Source organism: Colletotrichum aenigma (genome assembly GCF_013390185.1).
Source record: "Colletotrichum aenigma strain Cg56 chromosome Unknown KSG_Cg56_contig06, whole genome shotgun sequence".
NCBI lineage: Eukaryota > Fungi > Ascomycota > Sordariomycetes > Glomerellales > Glomerellaceae > Colletotrichum > Colletotrichum aenigma.
The window spans coordinates 2,037,417-2,058,336 of record NW_023500912.1 but is presented as its reverse complement, the minus strand read 5'-3'; the positions used below and the strand labels follow the sequence as shown (position 1 = coordinate 2,058,336).

Below are 20,920 nucleotides of genomic sequence, written 5' to 3'. Positions count from 1 at the left end.
AGACACTCGACGTCCCCAACCCAGCCAGCCTTGGAATACCGCAGTAACTTCCTTCGTGTTGCCCCTCCACCGCCTCTGAACCGTCAAAGGGCCCCTCCTTTTCTTCACCCCTTGGCCGTGTCATAACCTCCCGTCCTCCTTGCCTACCTTACCTATTTCATAACCTCTCCTCCCTCCCTCCATCATTCACCCAATCTGCCCTCCTGCAAACTCTGCCCCGCTTGACCCAACCACTAAGCTGTCTCTACAGAACTACAAACAAGATACCCCCCCAACTAAAACAACAAGAGAGAGGAGATACGAGGTAAAAGTCATCATGCTCGACGCCAGGTCCTACCCATTGCTGGTCGGCCTGATCGTGCTGGTCTGGTTCTCCCGGCCGGCCCACGCCTTCGGAGCTGGCAACATCGCCGGCATCTCCAAGATCGAGGGCCAGAACTGTGAGCTTGTTTCCAATTACCTCTTGCTAGCTATAGACGCTGACCATGCGGCAAACCAGGGCGCCACGGCGACATTGAAGATGCGCTCCTCACGCTCGCGATGGCCCGCTCCATGAACGGCAAGAAGTTCACCAAGATGATGGTCTCCCGTGTCTACTTCGGCAACTGGCTGAGAGACTACTCTCAAGCCATTGATGTCGGTACCGTCAAGTCCGTTTCTGCCGAGGCCATCCGCCTGCTCCTCTGCGTCCTGGGCTTCCTTAGCTTCGGCTACGGATCCAGGGAGTTCGAGGTCACGGCCGACAGACTGGGCTGCTACCGCCCCGAGGACCACATCGACAACCCCAAGAACTACGCCGACAACATCGATGCCCGCCAGTACGACCGTCGTCTCAGAGGCCCCGTCGACGAGGGTGTCGAGCTCGGCATCGACGAGCGCACCGGTATGAAGAACTACATTGCGAACGAGCAGGCCGGCATCATGACCTCTGCCGCTCACGTCCGCAAGCTCTTCGCCACCTGCATCGAGCTCGCCCGAGGATACGGTCGCAACAAGAACGAGGCCGATCTCTACGAGGCGATGCGCCTGATGGGTACCGGTCTGCACTGCTTGGAAGGTACGATACTGGACATTTATACCCTCAGCTGTAAGGTTACTAACAATTGCGGCTCGCAGACTTCTTCGCGCACAGCAACTACACCGAGCTTGCCCTCATCGAGATGGGCGAACGCGACACATTCCCCCACGTCGGCAGAGACACCCGCATTAGACTTGAGGGCGCTAGAGACGAGGTCTATCCGATTGTCACTGGCACTTTCGGTGGTGTTGACTTCCTGCACTCCGTTACTGGCGAGGGTAGGTTTATCGAGATCTCATCGGCTGAGCCTAGCTAATCCTATCACAGTCTCTGACAAGCTCACTCAGAACGAGATTGAGGAGCTCGAGGGCACCCTTCAGGAGAGCAAGAACAACGACACCAGCATCCTGCGCAACTTACTGGACATGATTCCCGATGGTATCTTTGGCGGTAAGCACCAGAGCAACCGGGTGGATGAGCTCCAGAGCAGCGCTGCCGAGTCGCAGCTCCAGAACATGCAGGTCTCTCCCAGAGACCCCGAGGAGTTCACTCAGTACATCCAGAACGTTTTCAAGCAGATCATGCCTGCCATTCAGTTCCACGACGAGATTCTGCAGGGCATCAGCGAGGCCATTGAGAAGATTCCCGTCCTGCCCAAGATTCTGGAGCAGCTTGAGGAGCAGCTCTCCAAGTTTGTCTTCTCTCTCATTGCCCCCTTCATCATCCCTGTCATCAACCAGATCCGCAACGAGCTGCGCACTGGTTCTGCCGAGATTATCGAGAGCAGTGAGAAGGAGCAGCACGTCGTCTTCGATGATGACCGCAGCACCGACCCCACTCACTCTATGCTGTCCAAGGACCACTTTACCAACGTAAGTAGCTACCTATGTCCCTCGGTACTGAGAGGCATTTAAGCTGATCCACTTTCAGATTCTGAACGAGATTGCTGGCCGCTGCGCTGCTCTGACTGTGCAGTGGGTTGTGCCTCAGCTGATGGAGGCCATTGATGATGAGGGTGTTGATGTTAACCGCACCATCAACCGCATCATCTTCGGCGTCATGCACCACCCCGCTCAGCGCGATATGGGCGAGGATGGCGCGACAGAGGGACGTCAGAAGATCTTCCGCTTCGTTGAGGAGTGGTGGAACAACATGGATAGAAACCAGCAGGATGAATACCGCCGCAAGTTGAGCCGTGAGGGCGTCCAGCGGGGAGAGAACCACAAGGAGGGCGAGCACGACACTGGTCACGGCCACGGCTGCAGTGGAAAGCTTCACATGCGCAAGCAGTTCGGCGAGCCCAAGAACTGGGAGGACAAGGTTGCCGACCAGGCTGCCGGCGCCCTTCTAGAGGGTGCTTCTGGCGCCATCGCCGGCCTGGTGCAGCAGCAAGCTGGCGTTAAGATCCCCCAGTACAAGCACCAGCAGGAGGAAGAGGAGTCCAGTGGCGGTGGAGGTGCTGGCGGACTCATCGGCTCTATCCTCGGCGGTGTTTTCAAGAAGGACGAGACCGAGTCTCGCCACAGCAGCCGTCGCGACGACGAGGGCAACTACACGCAGACTCAAACTGAGTATGGCCACCATGGCAACAAGTACGGCCAGGCTGAGTACGAGGAGACTCAGTACTCTGGCGGTGGAGGCCGCTCCGAGTACCGTCGCTACGAGCAGGAAGATAGCCAAGGCGGACGTCAGACCAGCGGCTACGAGTACCAGGAGACCACAGAGACTAGACCTTCCTATGGCGGTGGATACGAGCAGCGCACCGAGACTCACCGCTATGAGGGCAGCACCGGCGGTGGCTACGGCGGTGGAAACCGGCGCGACGAGGACGAGGGAGGCTACGGCGGCCGTCGTCATGATGAGGGCGGATACGGAGGCGGTCGACGCGACGACGAGGGTGGCTACGGGGGTGGCCGTCGCCACGAGGAAAGCAGCTACGGTCGTCAGGAGGAGAGCTACGGTGGAGGTGGAGGCTACGGCGGTGGTCGCCGCGAGGATGAAGGTGGCTACGGCGGTGGTCGTCGCCATGACGAGGGCGGCTACGGTGGTGGCGGCGGCGGCGGTTACGGTCGTCAGGAGGAGAGCTACGGCAGCGGCGGCGGTGGTGGCTACGGAGGCCGCCGCGATGATGAGGGCGGTTACGGACGCCAAGAAGGCGGCTACGGTGGTCGTCAGGAGGGTGGCTATGGCGGCCGGGAGGAGCATCACGGCCGACGCCGTGATGACGACGACGATGAGCGTCGCGAGGGTGGCGGTGGCTTCGGCGAGTTCATCGGCAAGGTTGCCGAGAGCTTTGGTGACAACAACAACAACCGCAGATGGTAGAACTGCTGCTGTTGAATCACCTAGACATGGGTTCACGCAGACCCGATGCTAGTTGCTTTTGGTTGTCGATATGGACTGACTTTTAACTGGAGTAGGTGGGGGCGGTTGATGATACAGGTTAACGAAGCTCAATAACGAAAAGTCTTGATTTCAGAAGATGATACAGTTTTTTGATTTGTAGTGATTTGATGGTACTTTTGAGTATGGCCTTGATGTGAGTGACATGACCGACGTCGTCCGAGGACATGCTTCCCGTGCAACTCGCGCCGTCTTCAGTGTCCGCTTATATTGTCTTTTCTTGTGCTCATTACCTTCAGGTCATGTTGTGCGCCTTGCAAAACTGATCCACCACATATTGTGACATTTCAAGCCGTGGTATCCGCGCTATATAAGTTTACAGCCATAACAAATGGCAGAATAATTGGCTTTAACTTGGAACAACAACTTATGACGCCAGTCCTCAAAAGTGCCACTATCAGCCGGATATATCAAATCTTCTGAGCCATGTAAGAATTACCCGGCTGATCTCTTGTCCCCTGGAGGTTTTTCTCTCGCAGCCCCGGATCCTACCTTACTCTACTCTGCATCCCATCTACCCCTGGCGAACGTTGACGATTGCGGGGAAACCAACGCACCCATCGGCGCGACTGCCGTCGGAACATCTCTCCGTTTGGATGAATCGGCCTAGATCGCAAATTTGAGCTCACGTGAGGCCCTGGAAGCGTGGTTTCTGCTAAATTGCCAGAACCACGGTCTTGTCTCTCGGGGTGCCGCGGTCCCTGGTTATATCGGCCTTGTATTAGTCGGTGGTGTGTCCGGCGTCCACGGACTGATTTTCGGCTCGATCGAAGCAAGTTTTGCGGACGGCACGAGGCAAATCAGTTTGTGTGTTGTGTGGTACCGGCAATATGGTGACGGCTGGTCGGGCAGGTCTTCCCCGTCCTTTTCACTTTGAAAGCAACTTAGAAAGAATGTTTCTCGGTATGACATAGGTCATGTGTAGTTTGTCCATGGTTTTGATGTATTGCTCTCCCGCCTGTAATTATATGGCAAAACTCTCAATCCGACTGAAACCCTCTAGCAAGCCCAGGATAACTATATACACACATACCCAAAAACCTTCTTCAACATCTCGTCTCGACTACCAGAAGGCACCCTCGAACAAGTCACCAAAAGTTGCAATCAGCCCGCAAGAAAGAGAAAACCAAAAAGATGCATGCCACGCAAGCCCTCGCCACGCTCCTCTTCCTGCTCCCCCTCGCCGCCTCCCAGGCCTCGGGCACCGGCTCCACGACGCGCTACTGGGACTGCTGCAAGCCGTCGTGCGCGTGGCCCGGGAAGGCCTCCCTCGCCGCCGGGCCCGTGGGCACGTGCGACCGCAACGACAACCGGCTCAACGACGGCGGGGCCACCAAGTCGGGCTGCGACGCGGGCGGGTCGGCGTACATGTGCAGCTCGAACTCGCCGTGGGCCGTCAGCGACAGCCTGGCGTACGGCTGGGCGGCGGTGCGGATCTCGGGCGGTACGGAGGCGTCATGGTGCTGCGCGTGCTACGAGCTCACGTTCACGAGCGGGCCGGTGAGCGGGAAGAAGATGGTTGTGCAGGCCACGAATACCGGGGGCGATTTGGGGCAGAATCACTTCGATCTTGCTGTGAGTTGGGACACTCTCTCTTGTTCCGTACGGGTTTCTTTCTCTCTACTGGGGTGGATTCAAGGTTGGACGGGGCCGGACCGGGCCCGATGATCACCGTCCCGGCGCCCCGATCTCCGGGACCCGGACAGATGCCCCGCTATTACATCCGCTCGACGCAACTTGCGGAGCACCGCTAGAATATTGGTAGTACCGATCAGTCACTGACATGGGGACAGATCCCCGGCGGCGGCGTGGGACAGTTCAACGCGTGCACCGATCAGTACGGAGCGCCGCCCAACGGGTGGGGCCAGCGATACGGGGGTGTCAGCTCCCGCTCCGAGTGCGACGGGTTCCCCGAGAAGCTCAAGGCCGGATGCTACTGGCGGTTCGATTGGTTCCAGGGTGCCGACAACCCGAGCGTGTCCTTCAAGGAGGTGTCGTGCCCGGCCGAGATCACGGCCAAGAGCGGGTGCAGGCGGAACTAGATGTGCCTCGTCCTGCAGACCCTGCCTGGAATGATGAAGCCATGCGCTGTGGCATGCTCCCTCCATCACGTAAATATCAAGGTTATTGTAGGTAGTTGAATACAAGAAGCGTACAACGGGGACGTCAGGCCAAACTCCCAGAACTAGGCACCTAACTGCACTTGGTGCATGAACATGCTTACTCCTAGGTCACGAGGTGAGCTACGACTCCATAAGCAGAGCACAGCCTCTTGTCCCAAGACTAAGGGCGAGACGGGATGGTGAAAGCGACTTGGCGTACAGAGTACACAACTCTGATGAGAACTGAGCGCCCCGGGTTGCCAAGCCGCAGCTGCAGTAGGTCGAATAGCTTCTTCAATTTCCATTGCTGACAGGGTTCGCCGGTACAGCTTGGCATCTCAAAAGCAGAGCTGCACTAGCCCGTTTAATACCCTCCGACATGACTGCCGTGAGCAAAATGGATATCAACGGTGGCTGTGGGCTGGGCAGTAGACGGGCAACCCGCTTCTTGTGAAGCTACAACACCCAGCAGCCCCCAAGACGAGGGCAGCCAAGATAAAGCCAAGATGCTCGATGAAAGCGACATTGCACCCAAGGCCTTGTCGTTGGGCACTGCCCCAAGGGGGCAAATCATCTTTTGTCGCAGGCACGTCGCCAACGAGAGGCCGCGCGGTCTTTGGTGCAAGTGCTTGCCAACTCGCCAGAATGGTTTCCTTCTTTCGCAGGCGTTTCTATGTGGCAGCCAACCGAGACGCGCCAGCGAATCAGACGTTTGAACTCACATGACGTAGAAGTGATGTTCGGGTTTGTGTGCCGCTTTCGACAAGGGGGACGGGGCGCCAGGTCGCGGCCGGGAGCCTGTAAGATGCCGAAGGCAGCGTAGACAGTGGAAGAAACGCAGGACAAGCGACGGCACGCGGTAGACCGGCATCTTCGGCGCGTAGTGTCAATGCGGCTGGTAGGTATCCGTACAGAGCGAGCGATGTCGATGATTGACCAGCCTCTGAAAATCTCCTCGAGACTAAATCAGTTTCGACAAGCTTCGCTATCTGCCAGGCTATGATTGAACGGCACATTTCCCAAAGAACTGGCGGGAGCCGTTGCCCCTGTCCTGCCCTGTCCTGGTGGATCTAACCGGGCGAACAGCCAATGTTTCAATGACGTCTGCCCGGGCGTTGTGTCTGTGAGGGGTACCCTGCGCTCCTCTCATGCACTTGGTCGATATTGAATCAAGACGCCAGAAAATACACAAGCGCTGTGACCTACAACTGCTGACAAGGCCTGCGGAAGGAAAGTTGGTCGCTGACAGATTTCAGCTTAAGCACCACAAGCGCCCGAAGATTGAAAGATTCCGAGACTTGTATGGGGATGCCAAGGCGCATTGGCGGTTAGCGATCGAAGCTAGAAGGGTGTACAGTTGCTAGAAGCCTTTCCCGCGAATTGACTCGCAGCGGGACGTCTATCGTAGGATTCCTGGGCGCTGGCAATTGTCATCTTGTATTGTAACTTGTGTGGCACTGGCCAGAACCGGGACGTGGGACGCAGGCCACGCAAGATGGGTGTCCGATAGTCGATTGTCTATCAGAAGCGGTCTGGCGGCGCATGCACGTTGTTGCCGTTTAAACCGTCCGCGGCCTGCTTGTGCCGTTGGACTCTTGCGCCCACCCATTTTGATACTTGTAGCGACAACGATATCGAGGGCGGGCAAGCTTGTCATCTCAGAATGCGTGGTTCCATTGGTCGCATCGTACGATACGCCTCTCCCCAGGACCGGCAGCATCGAGTTCGTTGTATGACATGTCCCAAGGCTTGCAGATGCAACCACGCGTGGCATGAGATGGAAGATATGCAACCGAGGGCAGATGGGCTTGTGTCACTTGTGTGACGTTCTGCAAGGAGAGGGTCTATTGGGATAGAGAAGCACGCGAAGGGTGCCGTATTGCTGGGAACCCCGAGTGAATGAATGCCGAGAGAACCGGTCGGACATCGTCTAACTGTCACTAGACATCAGTCGGTGCATGTCGAGTCTGGAACAGTCGGCACAAGTTGCCGTCTGGGAGGACCGGGCCCTTGATGAGACAGAAAGTTAAATTCTCATTGAGGGAGGCCAGCGACATGCCTCGAGGTGATGAGGCTAAGGTAGGGTCTTTTCCTCCGCGCTAAGACACTGAGGAGGTTCCCTCTTCCGCACCGAATGACCTGCTTGTTTAGCGGGATTGGCGAGACCTTGGGGCAGGCAGGTATTTGTGGCACATGGGGAGGTAGGTAGGTAGGGATCGAGAGACAAAGACGGAGAAGCCGTTTCTTTTTTCACCTCAGCTTGGTCGTTGGCGAGGGCCAGTAGGTGACGTCTATTGGGCAAGGCCTCGGAGCCGGCCTGGGTGACCCGAGAGATCTCTGTGTAGCAATGTTTTTGGATGTAACGACCAGGAAGAGGAGAGGACCGGGGCGACGGGAGACGGGGCAGTTCGATTTAGCAGAAAGATCAGACAGACAAGCTTCGAGGCAACAAAAAGCTTAGCGACGAGAGCGAAGTTCCATTGACGTCCGATTCGCCGGGAGTCGGGTGTCGGGCGAGTGCATGATGAGGCAGCCAGCAAGCAGCGAGGGAGATGAGCATGAGGTAGGCAGGTACACCTCAGTGGAAAGCTTTGTGGGAGGGGTTGTGCATTCGAGACAAACAACAACGGCAAGAGCGGCAACTTCAGTGGCTGTTTGGCAGACGAGAACGGAGGGTTGGGTCGAGGTTTTAGGGAGGTTTAGGCCGTGCCGCTGCCGTTTTGGTGGTTAGAGTGTTGGTTTCTGGTGGTGCCGCCCGTGTGCCGTGGCTGCCGCTGGCATTCAAATGTCGGTTGGTCGGCTCTGAGTCTGCAGCCTGCAGCAGCATCGCGCTTCTTTTTCCACGGGCTGCTCCTTGCCCGGCACACAATACGCGGACGGGGTACGAGTATCCTCTGTTAGCGGAGACGGTCAGTCGGGTGCCACACTGGGCGTACGCAGCATGGGGGCCTTAACTCGGCTACCTGCGTCGACGCGGATGAGCGGCTTCTCACTGGTTACCGGAGAACTCTCACGGCTCCACCGGACCCCACCCACCATCTTCTCAGTCGCACCCTCGCCCTCACACTCTCGTACCTCCCCTTCTGCGCAGCACCCAGCCGTGACCCAGTCCACCACTGTCCAGTGCTCAGCGTCGACAGGTGGACCTGCCTATCCGTTCCTGGTAACAGCAGGTACTCGGTGTGTCAGTGGAGAGTGCGAGAGTCAGGAACCAGACTGAGGGAGATGCGGATGTAACGAGCCGCGCAAGATGCACGCAGGAATGAAGATCAAGCTGCATGCTGTCGGAGAAACATGTTGAGAGAGATGGCCGACGAGACCTGGACATGCATCCAAAAATCAACGAAGCGGCATGAACGGGAACGATGACATGGAAGGACGAGAAAACAAAAAGACCAGACTGGCTGCCTATGGAGGTCAACGACGAGGACAAGGCAAGGAAGGGAGGCAGGCTGTGTGGGTGGTGCGGTGCGGTGCGCCTGTCCTGTCCTTTCCTTTCGCTCGCCCCCTGCTCCTGTCCTACTACGAATACCTGTATCCGTACCGTAGGCATTCGTACCTGCCGACTGACCTATAATTGACAAATGCCTACTGCGTAAGCCAATGTTTGGCGAGGTACTTTCATGTACAGCCCGTGTTGCGGAGAATCTCATGTACCTCCTCCGAACTTGCCCTTAGTGCCTGTCCGGCCTGCCCAAGGGGCCTTACGGTCAGTTCGTTACGTTGCTGAGAGATATTACTACTGCTACCGACGCCCTCTCTCTCATCGTCTGTAATCAATTGCCTTTGCTGTTTTGCTTCTCTAAACCGCACTCTGGGTGCTTGCTTGCTCTTCCCTGCCCGTCCCTGCCCGTCCTTGTCTTGACTTGCCTGCTCCTGCTCCCGCTCCCGCTCCTGCGCCTGTCGCTGTCAGTCATCCTCCATCCACCACCCACCCCCATACCGTAACTACCTACCAAACCACGGGCACCCACGCACGCCCACCACACCCTCGACACCTCGACTTGATCAATGTGCAGTGTGCTCCTGCAGCGCACTGGGAACGACCTGTTGAACCCCGCTTGGCATTGAAAATCGCGCCGGGCCCCAGCTCTCATCATCACTCGTCCCTTTCTCAGCTCTTCCCGACTTCTCTCGCTTTGCTCGACCACCCCCAATTCCACGCGCTCCGACACGGCTCCTGCCCTCGAGACGTTGATCTTGAGGCTCCAGTCAGCAATCCACAACCTCTCGAATTCTATTCCGCCTCGACCGACCTTGGATCCCTCGAGCAGCCCGAGTCCTGAACACGACAATCTCCCGGGCCTCTCACCCTCATCGCCTGCTGCTTCCCTCTCACCCGCCTGGCCTGCCTCTCTTATTCTCACTTCCGTCCTCCCAGAGCAGCCGCCAAACAACTGTTCTGCGAGGTTGATGGTTTCAATGCCTTCAACCTCCTAGTTTAACATGTGAGGAAAGCATGTGTAAGTCATATAAATATTCTCCCTTACACGGCGATGTGTCGCTCGAGAAGCCACGCTTTGCGACTCCTCTTTGCAGCTGCCAAATCGCCTGGTGTTGTCTCCCTTTTCGCGGCCAAGAGGTGCCAAAGTCCCCCAGTCTTGGCATCATCCACTGACGTCTCACAGCTCTCGAACAGATTCGAAATGTCGTGTATGTCTCAGCAAATTCCTCAAAATCCTTCTTTCGTTTCTTTAATGTCGCCTCCCTTGGTCGTTGTCAATTTTGCATGTTTCCCTCCTGTTCTGTGTCGAGGCGTTTTGTCCCGTCGTCACACCATAGCATGTATTTCAGCTTCACCATACCCAACAGCGCCTCAGTGGGCAGACGTCGCGTCTGCCCACCCCATCAAAAACGGCCTACCCCCGCCACGGCCCTTAACCTCGCAGCGCAAGGGATCATTATTGACCATGATGCAGTCTGCTATTCAGTAATCCTGTCTGGTCAGGTGCAAACACCGTCCCCTCGACGATTATTAGAAATATCACATCACTCTCGGTACGTCACTTCATCGTCGCTTGTCCCTGATGCCCTCCCCTAACCGAATGCGCAGAGCAACATAGCGTACCAAGACACAATCCTCGAGAACCTCACCACTTTGAGTTCAACTAATTCCGATACCGAAGATGGCATCATCAGAGGCCTTCTCTACGTCCCCGATCTCACCGTCGCGAATCCATGTTACCAGCAGCAGTACGACATCATCCCCCGAAACGCAACCACTCAGGCAGAACTACCTCCCACAAACTACAACCTCATCGCCTTGGCACCATGGTTCAACGCCACCTGCACTCTGGCGTATCTCGCCTCTGCCCGACTCGATCCGATCCGTGCCTTCATTTTTTACAAGCCAAACAATTCAACGAGAGAACCACAAGGCGCCGATTCACCAATATGGGATCTCGGTGACAACGACGCTTGGCGGACCCAAAATCGCTTCCCAGTCTTTGCCATTCCCGGCGCCCAAGGCAACAAGATGATGCGCCAACTAAGTCTTTACTCTGGAAATCTATCGTCAATACCATATGGAGACCAGATTCAGGACATATACGATCCCCACGACAACGACTATGTCCGCATATGGACCGAGTTGACTGTGAAGGACCGAGATAGTGTGCCCGCTATGTGGACGTGGATTCTTACGGTCGTTGGAGTCGTCATATTCATCATTGCCTGTTTATCACTCACAATGCATCTGGTGCAAAGGAGACGGAGGATATCATTACGAAGGAGAGTGTTGAGCGGAGAGGTCGACCTGGAGGCCATGGGTATCAAACGAATCACGGTCCCGATCAACCATGTCAAAGGTTTCCCGCTGTTTACGTACAGCTTCCAGCCGGAAATGGTCAGCAGCCCGGCAACGACGAGACCACCAAAGTCTGTCCGATCCCCACGAAGCCAGCGTACCGTTTCTGAGTCCGCCGCACCAAAATCAAGAGCCCGCAGATCCAGCGTGAATAGCGCCACCAGCACCGTTGCTACCAACTTCCAGCCTCAGTGCCACATTTGCCTCGAAAACTACGTGGATCGCGAATCCATCATTCGAGAATTGCCTTGCGGGCATATTTTCCATCCGGAGTGCATTGACGAGTTTTTGAGTTTGAACAGCTCCTTGTGCCCGATTTGCAAGAGGAACATGTTACCACGCAACTATTGCCCTAAGATCACCAATGGAATGGTCCGTCGAGAGCGGGCCGTTAGACGGCTGAGAGAGAGGGTTATCGTCGTCGAGTCAGATGACGAGGAAGAGGAGGTCAAAGGGAAAAGTTGGGGCAGACGGCTGTTCGGCACGGACAAAGCGGCATCATCCCCGAAGGAAACGCCGATGACGCCCGTCACAACCTCCAGGTCCCCGAAAACAGCACAAGAGTCAGCAACCGCACGCACCCCTGCACCGGCAGAGACGGAAGACCCGCGTAGGTCAACCCTAGAGCCGACACAAGAAGAGCAGGAAGATTCAGATCGACCTTCAAGTCAGTCAGGCGGTCAGGAGCCTACTCAACCCATATCACGACCGCCTCAAGCTTCACCGGCAGCACATCACGGTCTTCGAGGCAAACGTCGGAAGTCGGGTGGCCTGCGCCTCCATATGCCCGGTTCGGACGACACCAAGCAGACCCATTCAAAGCCGGAAGGACGTAAGAGTCCCTCCGCATTGGCACGGGCTCGGATGCGGGCATTGGCGGGTACGCCGCTCGACGACCCCGACGGGCGCAACCCAATATGTAAGCGTTTGCCAATCTATCGAGTTGAATGATCATTGCTAACTAGTACTCAAGGGAAGCGCTACGTCGTCAAGGTCTTTCCAGGGTTTTCATGACCCGCACTTTCGAAGCATTTCAAAACTCGGGGTTGCATGGTGCACAGGCGTTTTTGGTCAGGCAGACAGGACTGCTTCAGTGTCTTTTTAAGGGAACATGACGAAACACGATACAGCCTAACGACAGTCTCTCCCCGGCAGCTGCCCCACCACTCTGGGTGACGAGGAGACTGATTCATTTCTCACGACGACGATTAGACTCGGCAGGCTCGGCACAGCCTTTCAGCGTTTTACAATTTTGGGACGGATTTTTTCTCGAAGGGGGTTTTCTCAAGAAGCCCTCCTCATCTTTGGACTGGATATACCCTACAGGGAAAGGACATGCATCAACGGCGGGGTCGGCGGATGCCATGCGTGATATTAAAAGTTTAGTATTTAGTGATGAATGCCGACAGCTGCACGGCGAGTAAGGGAACACGGCAGACAGTTCAGGCCTTGCTATTTCTTCCAGCGGCCTGGAACGAGCGAGTCGCATCCTGAATGAAAGATTACCATTTTAAACTTCCAAGACCAAAAACAGAGTTCCATCTATTGCTTGGTGAAAAAACACGACTTCAGTCATGGTATCGTTGCTATTGTTGTTTCATCCGAATCTAAAGCAATGCCGTCCCTCATCCAATGTACTTTGCTCGCTTCTATCCGAACGCCCGCTCGTCTCAAAAACACGTTTACTTGCGCAGAGGAAACTATATCCTAAACTTTCACCATGTCATGTCTTGGCTTTTTGGCTCTTCTTGGCGTTCTCTTGGCAACGCTCTTCTCCGGTACCTCAAATTTAACCTCATCATCATGAGCGAGCACGACCCTCAATGAGCTTGTCGTCTTCTTTCGTGCCGCCCCTCGCCAGCGCCTCCCGGATTCGATCGTTTTCGGCGGCGCGGATGCGCTGCCTGGCCTCCTCCAGCCGCTCGACGCCGCGATCAATAGTCTCGATGTGCACCGTCAGGGGGATGGCGGCGGGCGAGTCGCGGACGAGCTCGGGGGCGGCGACGCGATCGCGGAGGTCGCCCAGGCCAGCCTGTATCTTCTCGAGGTCGACGATGAGGGCCGAGATCTGCGCCACGGCTGTGAGACGCTGGCGGTCTACCTGGCGGAGCAGTGAGAGCTGCGAGTTGAGATTGTGGAGGCGCTTGTTGTTGGCGCCGACGAGTGTCCAAATGGTCCAGAGAACCTCGTCTCTGCGGGATTTGACCGAGTTCGAGGAGCGCGTGACGACCTCGTAGATCTGGTTCAGGCTCTCCTCGGCTTTTGAGAGCAGTAGGAGGACACCCTGCGCTTCGACTATGAGTCCGGCAATGCGGTCTGACACGAGAGCCGTGTGTTCGATATACTTGTCCAACAGCGTACGCTCCGAGAAGGGCGTCACAGTTGGAGTAAATGGGTAAAAGAGCCAGTTCGTCCATTGGGATACGAGAGAGACGTCGGCGTTTTCCGCGGTAGACAGTGTATCCAGGTATCGGGATGTCCAGCGGTTGATGGATATTACCGAGTCCACGGCAGATCCAACATGGACGTTGAACTTTTGCAGGTCGGCAGCCGTCAGGCGCGCCGTATCAACGTACTCGTTGAACTCGTGTACGAGATCTTCTCGCTGCGGGAGTTCCGAGTATCGCACCATGGTGCGAAGGTCGCGTATTGATGATTCAGAGCGCTTCATCTCCATGGGCAATGAGACGCCATCAGCGCTGCGTTCCAGGACCTGCTCGAACTGCGACTGGACGTTCATGAGGTCGTCAAACTCGACGTTTGCGGACTCGGCATCTTGCGTCTTGCCGTTCAGTGGCCTGGGGGAAGGGCAGAACGGGAGATCTAGATATGCAGCTCCCGGGATGCGGCAAAGCGGGGAGAGAGATGTTGATATTGACTTCGTCACCATGTTCTGAAGCACCATGGATGCGCCGAAGAAGAGCCATACTGCCAGACACAGAGCCAAGGGCTTTTGGACGTATCCAAGAGCCATACCGATGATGTTGAACACCCAGGCCAATATATTGAAGAGGGCATTCGGGAGGCTCTCAGATAGTCTCTCGGAAACCGCCCGTGGCTGTCCAACTGGGACTTCGTAGTAACCACGGCCCCTTCTCGGATCCCCACGTCGAGATTTGACAGGACTTCCACCACTCGCTTGCCGGATCGCACGACGGCGCACGTCCTGTAGCTGGTAGGAATCGTCGCCGGGACGGATGGTCCTCGAGGACCGGCCGCTGCTGTTTCGGGGACTGGTGCCTGAGCCGGAACTCATGTGGACGGAGGGCATGTAAAACTCAGGATCCGGGGTCCGGCTGGTGTCGTGGCGAACGGTAGGCTGGAACGGAGAGCGGAGGATCACCCGTTCATCATCCGCCTTATTCATAAAGTCCTGAACGCTATGGTGCGACTCTTGGGAAGCGCCGAAGCTGAAAGACTGCGAAGGAAGTTGGGACGGGTCAGTTGATTGAAAACCATCGTCGTCTTCGAGATCGTTGAGTATAGACGTGTCGAAGCTGTCGTTTTCGCCGCCTTCAATCAGGCGCCAGGAGCTCTCCACGGGAAGCTCCTGCTCGCGTCGCGAAGGCATCGCGTTGGCAGATAAGGTTGATAGGACTTGGAGGATGACAGAAAGGCCTCAGCCTAAGAAATAATGTGTATATATAGTATTGGCAAGAGTAAAGATGTCCATGGGCGACCCGGCCCGTCGTTCAAGAAAGCGCTGAGCGTATATGCCCTAGAAACGCGTTGACCGCGTCCAGTGGCGAGATAGATACAAAGTTCGCGAAATGCGACCGCCTCGGTATATATGTAGTTGGGAAGAGAGAATATGATTGTTCTGGAGACTTGCTAGTGAGTCATCAGACGGGAGCTAATAACAGGGGTTACGACAACGGTTCTGGGCAAAATAGGCAGACAAAGGACGATCTATAACAATGAGATGTAAAGATGAAGTTCACAGACTTTCACAACAGACGTCCCGGACTGGCGTCATAGGATCCAGCAGGCGCCCCTTGCATGGCAGCTGTTGTTTGGGGGCAAGGTAGCTTTGGGTGGGTAGCTTCCTCCACTGAATCCGCTGTATTGGCAGCAGCAGGGACCATGTGGCAGCGTGACTCGACAATGATAAAGCTTCGCTTCCCCTGGTCAGGTCACATGGACCAGGCGATAACAGATGGTGCATCACCCCGCGCGGCAGCACATCCTCCCCAAAGTCCGACCCGACCACCACCTACCTATCCGGTGAAACATAGAGCCGAATCCGGGGAACGTTGCACACGACCTCACCACCCAGCTGCCCCACTTAGCCTCCGGCGCGATTGATGCCAAACGTCTTTTTGAGGTCAGGAACTTAGCCTCACCTTCCAAAACCTCGCTTTCCATGAACCCACCAGCCTGTTGCGCGCACACCATCAATAAACACCCCAATCTACCCGAAACAAACGCGCGCACAATCGCCCACCATGACGATGGATCAGCGCGAGCTTGAGTCGAGCATCAAGCAGCTCAACAAGACCGTTCAGGCCAACGATCCGCCTTCTTCGGCCTTGGCTCTTCTTGAGCGCCTCAAGAAGGAGGCCGCTCCTACCGAGGAGATGCTTCGAGTACGTCATCATCACACCTTAAAAAAAAAATCGCCCATCCGGTTTTTTTTGCCTCTCATATTATCTCGCGATAAGATGAAAGCAAGTATTTGTCGCTTGGGAAGGAATTAACAATCGCCTAGGCCACCCGCGCTGGTGTCTTCGTCGGCAAGCTTCGGTCGAACTCGAACAAGGATATCGCCCGCGCCGCGACCGAGTTGGTTCACAAGTGGAAGAAGCTCGTCGAGGCGGAGAAGCAGGGCAAGCTCAAGAAGCAATCTTCCCCTGCCGCGCCCTCCCCCACGACCGCGAGCGCCCCGAAGCCCTCGTCCTCCGGCAGCTCCAAGGAGCCCTTCAAGGGCAACGCCGAGAACCGCCGTGCCAAGGAAGATGGCGCCGACACCAAGCGCACTGGCGACAGCGTTCGCGACGCCTGCATCGAGCTCCTTTACAACGGCCTCGCCTACCGCTCCACAGCATCTGTCGCTGACGTCCTCGCTAAGGCTGTCGCTGTCGAGGCTGCCGCCTTCTCCCACTTCAAGGGTGTCGGCGCTCCTTATAAGGAGAAGGTCAGATCTCTGTTCTCCAACCTCAAGGTCAAGACCAACAAGGAGCTTGGTGTGAATGTTATGGAGGGCAAGATCACTCCCGATCGCTTCGTCGCGATGACGCAGGAGGAGCTCAAGTCTGCCGAGCAGCGCAAGAAGGAGAACTTGCTCCAAGAGGAGAACATGAAGAAGGCGCAGGTTCCCATGGCGGAGAAGAGTATCAGTGATGCTCTGACTTGCGGCAAGTGCAAGCAGAAGAAGGTCAGCTACAGTCAAGCGCAGACGCGCAGTGCTGATGAGCCTATGACCACCTTCTGTGAATGCACTGTCTGCGGTAACCGCTGGAAGGTAAGCCTTATTCCTTGGCTGTTATGTTTCATGCGGACACCGACTAACAATGCCTCCAGTTTTCTTAAGCCGGTAACCGTAGCTGCGGAGGTTTCGATTCTTTTTTATCCACTTGACGGCGTGTTTTCGCGTATACCCCGTTACTGAGCACGGGCGGTCTTGCATTTGGCACTCGGAAAGTACGGTTCGGTTGGTTCGGAGTTGGGGATGAGGAAATGTGGCCTCCTTTTTCATTGCTTTAAGCCGTTCTTACGCCCCGGAAACAAAAGCTTGGGCAATCATTCTTGCTTCTTACGGTGTGCTCATATCGAGGGGATTTGCACTCTAGAGGAGGGTTTCGATAGATTCATCTTAAGACTACTAAGAATCATCGAGTCGTCGTCTCATTGGCATTGATCATGTACACATTCTTCATTTCTTTGCGGGATCGATCTTGAGAGCGGAGAACAAATCAGCCGAGTGTTCGTCCTGCTCGAGACCCATTTCCGCCACATGCTTCCAAAACTTGCTGAGATGCCTGGTGCCCGAGTCGCAGAGGATGGTGACGACCTGGCTCCCCTTGGGCAAACGCGAAGCCGCAACGCACGCCGCGGCGCAGTTGACAGCGCTGCTGCTGCCGACGAAGATGCCGTCGTTCTCCACCAACCACCGCGCCATGCGACACGCTTGCTCATCCGTGATCTTAATCGCGTCGTCAACCAACTCCCGTCCAGCCTCGAAGTTCTCCGTGATGCGGTTGATTCCAATGCCCTCCACAATCGTGTCGACCTGCTGCCTGCGCCGCGTGCCCTCCTTCTCCGTGTTGGAGTACATGACGCCGTGGCGGATCTTGTTGTAGAGCCCGCTGCCCTGGGGATCCGCCAGGATGACCTGCAGCCCCGGCACCTTGGCTTCCTCCTTCAGGTACTTGGCGACGCCCGCAATGGTGCCTCCCGTCCCCGCGCCGGCCACGAAGGCATCGAGCCTGCCGCCAGTCTGGTAGACGATCTCCGGTCCCGTAGTAGCGAGATGCGCGGCAAAGTTGTGAGGGCTCTCGAACTGGTCCGCGAAGAATCCGACGCTGCCGTCGCCTGCCTTGGCGGCGTGCTCGGCCGCGCGCTGGCGGGCGAGGTTGACAAAGTGTTCAGGCGATGCGATGGGGGCGGGCGGCACGCGCTCGACCGTCGCGCCGAGGTGGCGGAGAAGGTCGACCTTTTCCATAGCCATGTCGTTGGGCATGCAGATGTGCGCGCGGTATCCCTTTGAGCGTGCGAGAGTCGCCAGCGAGATGCCCGTGCTGCCGACTGTTCCCTCGTAGATGGTGTCCCCGCGCCCAGGAACAAGCAGGCCGGATGCCTCCCCGGCCTCGATCATGGACAGCGCGACACGGTCCTTGGGCGTGTTTCCCGCGGCGTTGAGGAATTCGGCCTTGGCGAGGATCGTGCGTCCCGTGGCCTCACTTAGAGATCGGATCTTGATGAGCGGCGTGTTCCCGATGGCCCCCGCGACGCCCTCGGCGATGAGGGGCGGGTTCCATGCGCCGAGCGCCGCGGCGTCCGCGTCCGACCCCGATTCATGATCCTCCAGCTGCACCGGCGGTCCCCAAAAAGCACTGCTTCGTCTAGAGGGATCCGTAGATGAGCCGCCGGTTTCCCTCCTTCGTGTGCGGCGGCGCTGGTAGCGGCGCTCGAGGTCCGGGTAAAAGTCCTTGAAGCCCAACGTGACGAGTATGCCGGCCGTAAAGGCGAGCGCCAGGGCGGCAGAGCCGTAGGCTTTTGGATGATTGCTTAGAGACATGTTGTCTGCGTCATGTGTCTTTCTCCATTGTCTGCCGCAACAACCTTTCTTGTGTTCTCTCTCTCTCTCTTTCGAGATGTGTGTTGTTGCGGTCTCGGAGCTGGCGAGTCACTGGTCAAAAAACCAAACAGACGGTCGCGTGCGCATGAATTTTGACCATCTCCCACTACAGGGGACCAGCCCGCTAAAATGTGATGTCATTTAAGCTCTATTGGACCCCTGCTCTCAGCCTCAATCTGCAGTTCCAGGCGACTCAGAGCTAGTGCCCTGGCTGAAGCCTGCCACACACTATCGGCGGATTAACAGCTGCCCCGTCCAACAAGGAGCTCGGGCCATGTCCCGAACACTGAACCCCCCATGCCAAATGAGGAGCCGACGATTTGCGATTTTGGGCAGTTTGTTGACCTCTTCCTACGGCCCGCGAGCTGGAAACGCCCGTCTCACCGCCGCAAATCTCCCTTCACCTCCGGGATGGACTCTCCTCTCGTCACCCGCCTCTTCCGCGAGCTCTTCCGCCGCCCGGCATGTCAATCCCGCAGGCAATGCACCACCACCACCGCCGCCGCCGCCGCCGCCGGCTCTCTGCCGACCCTCCGTCACAACACCCAGAATGCCGCCGCCGCAGCACAACCACAACAGCAACGGCGGCATTACGCCGTCAAGACGTCCCAACCTAGAGGCGAGCGGACAAACGAGTCCAAATGGCAGCAGCGCACATCCCTCTTCCCCAGCGACCGCACCGAAGAATTCGATACGTATCCGACCCTGACCTCCGCCGAACTGGCCGCCCGCTCCACCCGCCCGCGCAAGGTCAAGATGCTCACGCGCGACTTCATCGAGGACAGCCTGTACAACCCGGCGTACGGATACTTCTCCAAACAAGCCGTCATCTTCTCCCCCGGCCAGCCCTTCGACTTCCCCGCCTTCAAGGACGAGCCGCAGTTCTACCGCGAGCTGGGCAGGAGGTACACCGAGTTCGAGGACGACCTCGACGAGCGCGAGGGGGTCAACGACGCCCGGCCGCTGTGGCACACCCCCACGGAGCTGTTCCGGCCGTACTACGGCGAGGCCATCGCGCGGTACCTCGTGTCCAACTACCGCCTGACGACGTACCCCTACCACGACCTCATCATCTACGAAATGGGCGCCGGCCGCGGCACGCTGATGCTCAACATCCTCGACTACATCCGCGACCTCGACCCGCAGGTGTACGCCCGCACGCAGTACCGCATCATCGAGATCTCGCCGGCCCTGGCGTCGCTGCAGAAGCACCACCTGCTGTCCACCGCCGACTCGAGGGGCCACGCTTCAAAGGTGGAGATCATCAACAAGTCCATCTTCTCATGGTCGGAGAGAGTCCCGTCGCCGTGCTTCTTCGTAGCCATGGAGGTCTTTGACAACTTCTCCCACGACTGCGTGCGTTACGACCTGGCGACCGAAGAGCCGCTGCAGGGCTCCGTCCTGGTCGACGGCGACAACGACTTTTACGAGTTCTACTCCCCGGACCTGGACCCCGTCCTCGCCCGCTTCCTCCGCGTGCGCGACGCCGCCACGGGCGGCCGGTATCCGACACCGTACCCGGCGAACCGTCTCCTGCGCAATCTAAAGTCCCGCATGCCTCTGATGCCCAACCTCTCGGAGGCGGAGTACGTGCCCACCCGGCTGATGCAGTTCTTCGATGTGCTGGAGAAGTACTTCCCGGCGCATCGTCTCGTGACGAGCGATTTCCACTCCCTCCCGGACGCCATCCCGGGTCTCAATGCGCCTGTTGTCCAGACTCGTTACGAGCGGAAGACGGTGCCCGTCACGACGCCTTTGGTGAGCTTTTAGGACAAGAACCCCGATGGTGGCCGAGACAATGCTAATCAACCCGCAGGTTCACCAGGGCTACTTTGACATCATGTTCCCCACAGACTTCCATGTCATGGAGACCGTGTACCAGGCCATCACGGGTAAGCTCACGAGACTAATGTCGCACGGCGACTTCATGAAGCGCTGGGCGTTCCTCGAAGACACCCAAACGCGCAGCGGGGAGAACCCCCTTCTGAGCTACTACCAGAACGCCAGTGTTCTGGTCACTGTATAAACAACGACCTTGTATAGAGAAAAAGGACATATACCCCGTGGGCCGTGGAAACTCTTTCTGCGATGACACGTTTAACCTTTTTCGTCTTGATGCCGTAAACGTGTGTGAGAGGAACTGCTTTTGATATCTCTTCAAACTACTCCTGTGTGCCCTGACGGGTGCACAACATAACCTTTCCACCCATATGCCTTATCCGTCTAGTTCCTGAACAAAAGTGAATTGGTTGCCGACATGCGCCCACGGCATCCAGCGGGAATATCTTTATCGT

At 57.0% G+C, this 20,920-nt stretch overlaps 7 protein-coding genes across 7 annotated transcripts; 5 read left to right on the top strand and 2 right to left on the bottom strand.

Annotated features, from left to right (window-relative positions):
• Positions 1-316: 316 nt before the first annotated feature.
• On the top strand, positions 317-3,343 carry CGCA056_v009595 (uncharacterized protein; the record flags this gene model as incomplete). The annotated part of the gene is made up of 5 exons (XM_037324842.1): positions 317-440; positions 500-1,057; positions 1,117-1,296; positions 1,346-1,890; positions 1,949-3,343. The coding sequence occupies 5 exons, from the start codon at positions 317-319 to the stop codon at positions 3,341-3,343; spliced, it is 2,802 nt and encodes a 933-aa protein (XP_037176817.1).
• Positions 3,344-4,555: 1,212 nt separating this feature from the next.
• GUNK (putative endoglucanase type K) lies at positions 4,556-5,463 on the top strand (the record flags this gene model as incomplete). The annotated part of the gene is made up of 2 exons (XM_037324841.1): positions 4,556-4,996; positions 5,215-5,463. The coding sequence occupies 2 exons, from the start codon at positions 4,556-4,558 to the stop codon at positions 5,461-5,463; spliced, it is 690 nt and encodes a 229-aa protein (XP_037176599.1).
• A 4,519-nt stretch (positions 5,464-9,982) lies between these two features.
• On the top strand, positions 9,983-12,343 carry CGCA056_v009593 (putative RING finger membrane protein; the record flags this gene model as incomplete). Its single annotated transcript, XM_037324840.1, has 5 exons — positions 9,983-9,986; positions 10,152-10,176; positions 10,443-10,521; positions 10,577-12,248; positions 12,303-12,343. 5 exons carry the CDS (start codon positions 9,983-9,985, stop codon positions 12,341-12,343), a joined length of 1,821 nt encoding a protein of 606 aa, XP_037176797.1.
• Positions 12,344-13,130: 787 nt separating this feature from the next.
• Positions 13,131-14,900, bottom strand: CGCA056_v009592 (uncharacterized protein; the record flags this gene model as incomplete). Its single annotated transcript, XM_037324839.1, has 1 exon — positions 13,131-14,900. The coding sequence occupies one exon, from the start codon at positions 14,898-14,900 to the stop codon at positions 13,131-13,133; it is 1,770 nt and encodes a 589-aa protein (XP_037176598.1).
• Positions 14,901-15,774: 874 nt separating this feature from the next.
• On the top strand, positions 15,775-16,858 carry tfs1 (Transcription elongation factor S-II; the record flags this gene model as incomplete). Its single annotated transcript, XM_037324838.1, has 3 exons — positions 15,775-15,915; positions 16,038-16,790; positions 16,850-16,858. 3 exons carry the CDS (start codon positions 15,775-15,777, stop codon positions 16,856-16,858), a joined length of 903 nt encoding a protein of 300 aa, XP_037176290.1.
• Positions 16,859-17,201: 343 nt separating this feature from the next.
• Positions 17,202-18,566, bottom strand: cys-12 (Cysteine synthase 2; the record flags this gene model as incomplete). Its single annotated transcript, XM_037324837.1, has 1 exon — positions 17,202-18,566. The coding sequence occupies one exon, from the start codon at positions 18,564-18,566 to the stop codon at positions 17,202-17,204; it is 1,365 nt and encodes a 454-aa protein (XP_037176814.1).
• A 357-nt stretch (positions 18,567-18,923) lies between these two features.
• On the top strand, positions 18,924-20,652 carry CGCA056_v009589 (Protein arginine methyltransferase NDUFAF7-like protein; the record flags this gene model as incomplete). Its single annotated transcript, XM_037324836.1, has 2 exons — positions 18,924-20,384; positions 20,443-20,652. 2 exons carry the CDS (start codon positions 18,924-18,926, stop codon positions 20,650-20,652), a joined length of 1,671 nt encoding a protein of 556 aa, XP_037176434.1.
• Between the last annotated feature and the right edge of the window lie 268 nt (positions 20,653-20,920).